The sequence below is a fragment of the Coffea arabica genome, chromosome 10e, assembly GCF_036785885.1.
Source record: "Coffea arabica cultivar ET-39 chromosome 10e, Coffea Arabica ET-39 HiFi, whole genome shotgun sequence".
Taxonomy (NCBI): Eukaryota; Viridiplantae; Streptophyta; class Magnoliopsida; order Gentianales; family Rubiaceae; genus Coffea; species Coffea arabica.
The window spans coordinates 47,639,725-47,649,130 of record NC_092328.1 but is presented as its reverse complement, the minus strand read 5'-3'; the positions used below and the strand labels follow the sequence as shown (position 1 = coordinate 47,649,130).

The 9,406-nt window shown below is 31.8% G+C and overlaps 1 protein-coding gene across 1 annotated transcript; it reads left to right on the top strand.

Moving 5' to 3' along the window:
• The first annotated feature begins 4,615 nt into the window (after positions 1–4,615).
• LOC113711601 (tryptophan aminotransferase-related protein 3-like) lies at positions 4,616–7,262 on the top strand. The gene is made up of 5 exons (XM_027234761.1): positions 4,616–4,905; positions 5,182–5,476; positions 5,605–5,897; positions 6,367–6,650; positions 6,919–7,262. The coding sequence occupies exons 1-5, from the start codon at positions 4,616–4,618 to the stop codon at positions 7,260–7,262; spliced, it is 1,506 nt and encodes a 501-aa protein (XP_027090562.1).
• Positions 7,263–9,406: the final 2,144 nt, after the last annotated feature.

The following is a 9,406-nucleotide window of genomic DNA, read 5'->3' as shown; positions in this document are numbered from 1 at the left end:
CTATAGGTGATAAGTGCATGCGAACAAATTTGCATCTTTTTCTTCACTCTTTTCTTTTGGTACTTTTCTTTTGGGCCTTTGGTCATCTTTCCTACTTTTGTGTTTCCTATAAAACATTTGCCTCTTATTCTCTTGTAGAATGCATTGTAGAATCAGACTTAAATTAAATAGTTAATTATTATCTCGAAAAAGCATAACCAAACATGAGATTTATTAGACCATGATAGTTGCCAAGGGCAAAGTACAATTGAAAAAACAAAGTGAGCTAAGGCAAAAAAATTTCTCAATTTTTTTGTTTTAGCAAGAAAACTATCATTTTATTGATATCCAAATTCAGCTTTACAATGGAGAAGAGCTCCTACTACATCTGTAATACTCCAATGTTTAACACTATTACATCAGACATTCCATCAACAAAAGCACCAGCTGCCAATTCTCCTTTTTTTTTCTCTCTCTCTCTCTCTCTCTAGTTAGTCCAAAAAAATTGGTAAACATAAAATGCTATTCTTGTCTTGCTATTATTGAAAAGGGAAATTTAAATATCATATGGAGATATTTTGTGGGATGTCATTTTACTCCAATTAAAGGTTTCTGATTTAGTCTACCAAACAAGAGGGAGGTTTCTATAATTTTCAAATGAAGGACGTAGGTGTTTGGATTGTAGTTTTCTACTGAAAAATTTTTGCATTTTCCGTGAACATATTTCTTATCATTTTTTTAATCTTACATATATTAAATCATTATAATATATTTTCTACAAAAATTTTAGAAAATATCAATCAAATGAGACCCAATTTAGCGTACTCTAGTTTTTTAACAAATTTGAGGAGAGGTTGTTAGTGTACTCTATCCAATCTAGCACTGCAATGAACATACGTGGACAAAACAAGGTTTCTGGGTTGATCTTGGGTGGGCTGGTGATTCTCATTCTCCGAGCCTTGAAAGTGCACATTTCACCAAGAAAAGGAGAAATACTGGAACATTATGTTTCTTAGGCCGAAAAGCTAACCCAAAATAGAATCACGGGCTTACATTAGTTGGCAGATTGGACCTTCTCCAATTCTCCAACACAATACATGGTACAAGTCCAACAGGGAATTAAGAAGGTTTGAGGACTTTTTTTTTTTTTTTTTTTTCCTTTTTTGGGAGAATGGTTTCGGACTTTAAAATGAAACTATGTGTTAGTTCTGAACAACTCCAATAATCGAGGGAGGAATTTAAAAAGAATAAGAAATTTATGTAATTGTTCATATAATTTAGGGCACATCAAAACATAGTTAAAAAAAATGAAATTTTGTAGTAATAGCTCCAAGTATGATAAAAATATCTCCATTATTTATAAACTACCACATTTGATGGAAGTCGAATCTTGAAAAAAAAAAGTAGAAATGTATATCATAAACTGAGCGATATAAGGGTCCAATTAAAAGAAATTGAATATTTAAACTTACAAATATTTTGCTTTCGATTTGATGATCTTCTATGAAGGTGTGAACATTCTTCACACCAATCAACTCTAAGTACGAACGCCAATATTGGGGGGATTAATTAATTTTATTGAATTTTATGGAGTTCGTACTATAAATGAGAAGGCACAATTTTTCGATGAGTTAATGTGTTGGTTGAACAATGTACCTCTATTTTCCTAGAATTAAGAGCAAACAGAATTTAGAATTATCTCTTTTTTTTGAAAGTTTGTGAATAATATTGTATAAAAATATATACGTATAAATAATTTATTTCTTCCTTTTTAAATCGTAAAGATAAGAAGTATCACAACAAAATATGAATCGTACATGCATGTCTTGAAGATTAAGGTATAAGTTACCACTAGAATCTCTAACTTCTATGTTCACATTGTATCTATTAAGAAGAAAATGTAATGTATGATACAGAAAATTATATTAAAATTAAAGATATATGAAAACAATTACTTGACAATAGTGTTGACTACGTCATTACAATGAACACACACTATTTTTGCAAAATGAGATTGACATAGTTATCCACAATTTTTGCATAACTCATAGAACGAATTGTTTATATTAATGTTTTGAATGTAAGCAAGTATTCAAAAATATTTAACCTTGTAGGTGGGTATATTTCATGATGAAATTAAGTCGAGGGTTAAGATGGATACTGTAAGGAAGTTGAAAGAGATGATAGATTCCTGTTTTTATTTACGAAAACGACGAATGAACATATGAGGTAAGCAGCAATGAGAAGAGATGATAGATGCTGACGAACTATTATGACGAATTAACAGATAGGATAAGCAATGGGCAAAGTTGATAGATACCCATGAAATATTGTGGTTTTTGTCCTTTTCTTTTTTTGGTTGCAAGAATGAAGTGTTGTGGTTGAAGGATGCTATGTTTTTATCTCTTATTATGATTTTGGAGAAATCTTAATTGGAGTGAAATTCGTATGTATTTGACACATGCCAATGGGAAAGTTGTTGAGTTCAAAAACGAAAACGTCTCTTATTATGGTCCTGGGAAAATCTTAATTGGAGTGAAATTCATATTTGACACATGCCAATGGAAAATGTGTTGAGTTCAAAGATGCAAACATGGTGGTGATTTGAAAGACATGTACACTAATGACTTAAAATGGTGTTGAACGTGCAAATAATGAGTTATTTTAATTGTAAAGGATATTGGTCACATGATGAATTGATTTTGAAAAGTAACTAAATATCAATAGTACATGCAGCGGGAGTTAAGAGGAATGTATTTTATAGAATAAATTAAATGTGAAATGCTAGAAAAATAGAATTGAGAGTGGAAGGTGTGTGGAGGAATATTGCTGAAAATCCCTTCTCAAATTTACATAAATATAGATAACTAATTATTGGAAGAGATCTCTCACCTGGGATTTTGTGAAAAATCACCTTTTAAGAAGAAATAATTTTCACCATGCATATCTTACCCATTCCAGGGTTATTGAAGCAAACATGGGCACTTGCAATAATAAGTTATACAAGATTATGCATAATGAAGTCTGGAACACAAGAAGAAGAAGAAGAAGAAGAAGAAGAAGAAGCACCTGCATTTGAATATATGCATTCAATGAGATTGTTATGTGCTTGTTTGATAAAACTGTAGGCTGAATTTAAAACAATCAATATGCTGAATTAATCGATCACCTAAAACATTATCCTAAGATGCATTCTCATTCATCGGCTTAGATTCTTCAATGCAAGTCTCAACTCCCAACTACCTTAATTTGTCCAAACAAAACGCTGAAAAGAAAATAAAATAATGTCCCAACGACCAATAATTCGGTCATATACTAACTCTCCACATAAAAATTGGATTATATATCAATAACTCATGATCGTAGCTGCAGCAAAAAAAACGTGTTCCTTTTACTTTTATATAAGTTAATTTGCTGTGAAAAGAAGCAGGACGTAAATTTGATTACAGGGAACTCTTTCTTCCCGCATTAATATGAAGTATGAACCAGTATCGCACCACTGGAGCTAAGTTCTTGTTACGCGTAAGCTGATTCTAAAGTACAATGAATATCACATTTGACCTTACAATAATATGTACGTACATGTATAAGGTAACCTATATATGTTAGCACTAATTTGAGTAGTTTTAGCTTTTTGTTTTACATTTGTAACTCAATTATTGAATGTCACTGCTGCAGAATCTGAGGTTATTTTCATCTTAAAATTAATTGGCAAACACTCCCTCTTACCCTTGACTTGAGCTGAACAGATTAATGTGACTTGCTAAACAGATCAAGTGGACTAGATTTATAATTAAGACAAAATTTACTAGTTAAGAGCCAAAAAACAGGCTAAATGAATCAGAGCATTGTCATAGCAAAAGTCTATGAAACCAAGCTCAATACATAGAGTTCGAGTCATGTGTGAATGGAACATGATCAAGTACTACCTTTGAAAACATGTTAAAGAATATAAACTTTTACTTCAAAACCAATTGGGAATGAATGAAGTAGCCATTGTTAATTAGTTTAGTTGGTCTTGATTAACTGATGGGGAAATTAGCCATTGTTAATGAACGGCCACCATTTATTTTTTAGCTTCTTCCTTCCCATCTCTTCCCTTCTTTTTTTTTTTTTTTTTTTTCCATTTTTGTCTTTTGCCAAATAGATGAAGTTTGTTTTTTGTCTTCAAACAACTAGATGAAAATGTGAATCCAATTAAGATGATGCATCTTGAAAGGCTTAACAACTTTAAAGAAATGAAATCTATGTCTAAATTTTCCACTACTACCTTCAGATTGTCAAACAAAACTTTGAATGAAACACTTAGATTATAAAATCTCCTGCAAACAAAGAGACCGTGCGTGTGATCTACTTTCGCTATTTTTTTTTTGCAAGACAACTTGCGGTGAGTTTACATATATTGCGCAAGTGCATTGTCTTATTCATGGTCAATATCCAAGTTGTATTATCTTTATATTGCATGAGTCATTAAGATAAAAAAAAAAAAAAAAAAAAAACTCTCCAAAGAATTTTCCTAAGTCATTTATCAAACCTCATGTAAATAACTTTGCTGGTAATTTTACAGAATCCACTAGAACCAATATATAAGGAGACGAGTCACAACTTTTATGATCACATCAGATACGTTTGAAAAATGGAGAAGCAATATTTGAGCTTGACATACAAATTTTTCTTGGTTTGGTCCGTATCGCTCAATTTTCTTCTCTTTTCTTTGGTAATTAGTCGTAATTCAGAGCTGAGTTGGAGCAAAAAAGCAGCTGCGGAAGCTGAAGCTGCTGCTTCAGTTTCATGCTCAGGCCATGGAAGTGCCTACCTAGATGGCTTAGTTTTAGATGGTGGAAAACCAGTTTGTGAATGTAATGGATGCTATACAGGCCATGATTGTTCAGAGCTTATACCTGACTGCATTGCAGACGCTGATAGGTATTAGTCTAACCACAGATAGAACTAGAGCGGGGGGGAAGGGAGGTCTGAAAATTTTGGTTTTATACCGTTGTGAATTCTAGATTGAATTTTTTGAAATCCCTTATCCAGTGGTCTATACTCGCAAACTTTTTGCAAAGTTCTGATACTTTTGGATAAGCAAAAAAATTCTACGTTACAGTTTTAGTTGATGAATCAGAACTGCTGCCCTTGTATATGTTGAATTGGACTGAAAAAACGTTGAAATCTAATCTTGACTCTCTTGGTTGCATGCAGCGGAAACCCGACGTTCTTGGAGCCTTTCTGGAGGAAGAATGCAGCAAGTAGTGCAACTATGGTGGCAGGATGGCATCGCATGGGCTATGAATTTGAAGATGGTTCACTAACATCTAAAGAACTGGAGAAGCAAATACGAAAGCTGCATGCTACAGCTGGGAATGCAATCACAGACGGCAAATACATAGTCTTTGGCGGTGGCTCGACTCAGCTTCTTAGTGCAGCGGTAAATGCTCTTTCATCCAAGGTTTCATCATCACCTACAAAGGTCGTTGCATCTGTGCCATATTACCCGGTTAGTCATTGAAAACATCAAGTGAATTATCATCTCCAACACTTGAAGCCAAATCTGGTCAAGAATTATATATTACTCTTTTTTTATGCTTGATGAAGTTAATCATTTTCCGTTACTACTCATGATAGGTTTATAAATCTCAAACAGAACTCTTCAAATCAATGAATTTCAACTTCAGTGGAGATACAATGTCGTGGAAAAGATCATCAAATTCTTCAATGAATTTCATTGAGTTTGTCACTTCGCCTAACAACCCTGATGGTCAGTTAAAGACTGCCATCCTTCGAGGCCCGAATGCCAAGCAAATTCATGATCTCGCCTACTATTGGCCACATTATACGTCAATTCCATCTCCAATAGATGAAGATCTCATGATTTTCACACTTTCTAAGCTCACCGGTCATGCTGGAAGCCGTTTAGGGTACGTATATCTTGATCCCTTACAATCATGGTTCGTAGTCGCACTTGTTCTACATCCGTTCGTCGCCGCATATCAGTTGAATATTGAGTGATACATCTATTATACCATATAAAAATTTTCAAAAATTTTATAAAAATTACTAAAATTAGAAAATAGCAAAATATGTACAATCTGAAAAAATATCCAAATTGATTCCGAATTGATTCGGATATATCGACTGATACCATGTATCACGGATCCAAATCGGCCAATATCGATCGAGTCAGAACGAGTCACCACGAATATGATATTATCTACAATTCGGGGATCGATATCAGTTCCGGTTATGATTCGGTTGAGTTGTATCAGAATCTACCAATATTAATTGCTAACCATGCTTACAATAGTATAGGGAAAATGAAAAGCCATTTATTCATTGTGTAATAATTTGCCATAAAGAAAATTGATCACATGATTTGTCATCTTCCAGGTGGGCAGTCATCAAAGACGAAAATGTATATGACAGAATGGTGAATTACATCGATCTAAACACCTATGGAATAGCCAGAGAAACTCAGCTGAGAGCTTCGAAGCTTTTAAATGTAGTCCTTCAAGGGGATGGACGAAATTTCTTTGACTTTGGCTATGAAACTATGAAGTTACGATGGCAAAAATTAAGGAAAATTTTATCAGCATCATCAAAACGATTCTCCATCCAAGAACTCAAGCCACATTATTGCACATTTTCATCAGAAATAAGGTCTCCTGCTCCAGGTTATATTTTAATGTTCTATAGTTCTTCAAATACATTAAAAGCTCAATCAAAAATTCAAACTTTGTGGAGACTAATTATGTGAAAGAATATGCTCTATAAAGACATCAACTTGCCAAAAGGAAATTTGTGCTAGCCGCGAGTTGCAAACTAACAGCCCGGCTTAAAACTAAAAGAGACTGCAGCCTAGTAAAATTTATGTAGCAAATTAGTTGCTAAATAGATATTCATTTTTAGATGATCTTTATGGGCTTTGGATTATGCATACAGCTTTTGCTTGGATCAAATGCAACGAGGAAGAAGAGAAAGACTGTCATGCTGTCCTACGTGCAGCAAAGATCTTAGGCCGCCGAGGGCGTGTATTTGGTGCAAACAGCAGCTACGTGCGTTTGAGCCTTGTCAATAGCAAAGACGAATTCAATCTGTTGATGCACAGACTTGAGATGCTAGTTTTTGAGGAAGCAACAAATTCAGTGGTCGAATTTACTCTGGGAGACAACGAAATGAGGAATCGTTATTACGTTCCACGGAATGGTACCTCAGCCTCAGGCAAAGATACTTGCGAATCAATAGAGGTCGCTCAAATTAATACTCAAACTTGTGCAGCGCAATGAAATTATCAGGCAAACGAAGGGAGGTTTTTAGTAGTTCATAATTATAGAAACTCATATGTCAATCGACGATTCTCTTCTCTTATATGTTTATAAAGAATACTTTATAAGACAAAGATTAATATAGAATTTACACACTAAACTTTCATAGCCCCTCAATCTGAATGGGGTGCTACCATATGAAGATTTACGCACTCTCTCTTAAACACAGCTTCTAATTCGACATTTTTTTCAATTTGTAAGCAAGAATATGGCCTCAAAGGACATAAAACGCATACTGCAAAAACTTTACATTAAAGATTGGTTAAGGTTGGATTTAGTAATTAACTAGGGCTCTAAAGGAGGCTAGTGCAAGTGCGCAACATATATATACTGTTCAACCTTGTTTTCAGTAGTTCTAGACTAGATTGAAAAACTTATTTTGCTTTCAAGAATCATTTTCACATTAAAATTTCACCTGGGATTTGGAAAAAATATCATTTAATTTCTTCTCATTTGAGACCCAAAAAAAAAAACATCCTTTTTTTCTGAAAAAATTTTAAAAAAGCTCTACCTACTCATGCTAACTGTGTACTTCTAGTAAATCACATAACTGGAAAAGTCTGAAGTAACGAGCGTTATGATAACGAAACTGTTTTTACCTGATATAACAGGTAAAAACACTTTTAGCGACCATTTGATTACCTGTTATACTGGTCATCTAAATAAAATAGTACCTAAAAATATGGTTAGTAAGTTTTACATTAAAAATAGTAAGTTAACTCAAGAAATTAGTAACTTTTATGTCTCAAAAAGTAAATTTGAAGAAATATGGAACTTACTTTTTTTTTGAAGTAGATAACTACTCTATATCTAAAACTTACTTTTTGGAGAGTAAGTTTAGTTCAAATAATAGTAAGTTTTTATAGACTAATAGTAAATATTGTTGATAGAATAGTAAATTTGGGTTAATCATCAAAACTTACTAGTTTATGGCATAAATTTACTATTTTACTTAAAGAAACTTATATGGAACAAGTATTAGGAAGTTTATTTGAAATAATGCTAAGATTTTTTATTAATAATTGAAACTTAGTATTATAGTTAGTAATTACTCGTAATGTAAATGTATGATACACAATTGTACGTATCATTTATAAATGTTATATGTTTTAAGCATTTTAAATAAACTATGAAAACTTTTTTTTTGCATATGACCTTATAAAATATGTAAGAATAATTTGTCATATTATAAATTTTGAATTATTTTTGAATTTGTAAAAGGTTAAAAAGTTTGGATGACAGTAAAAAAAAATCTTTTGAGTTATATATAGAATTGCACTTATCTATACATCACAATTTCCATATATGGACACCGATGAATATAATAAAATGGTACGCAATTTTCATATATTAATGCCTATGAATTTAATAAAATGGTAAAATCTTAATAAATTTATTTTCTGGGTCACAAGTATAAAAATTAAAGTTGTATTAACATAGAATAATCTTTGAAAATTATAGTAAAATTACCCATATGTTAAGTTTTGTGACTTTCAAACATACTTTGTATCATTTACATTATGGATTTGTATCCATATGTTTTCTATCAAACTCTTTTTTATTGGCAAATGGTAAGTAAATTATTATAAAAGGGCATTTTATAATAATCATAATTTTTAATAGATGAATTTTATGTAAACTGTTAAAATTATGAATTCACAAACGACTAAATCTGACTACTTTATGACACATATTAGTCTAAATGACTAAAAAATTACTGTAATCATGTACACGTTGATTGTTGAATTGAAATTTCTTTTATTACTAGTACAAGTTCTTCTAATCAAAGCAAAATAAAATCAAATATCTTTTCCTTTTGTATGCAATAGTTATGCTTAATAGAAAATTATTAAACCATTTTTACAGTACATAATTTCTCCTAAAATTTGTAACATTTACCATGACCTCTAACCTTGACATTGTTATTTAATTTACCTTCTAAATTTAATTTAATTTTCTTATATTAATTGTTATACTAAATTTATAATTTTTGTTATTATATTATTTCTCATTTTGTTTAGGCTTTTACTCTTATTATTTCTTGTGTCTCAGATGTAAATTTATTAAAACTTTATCATCTTATTATATTCATAGGTGTTAATTTA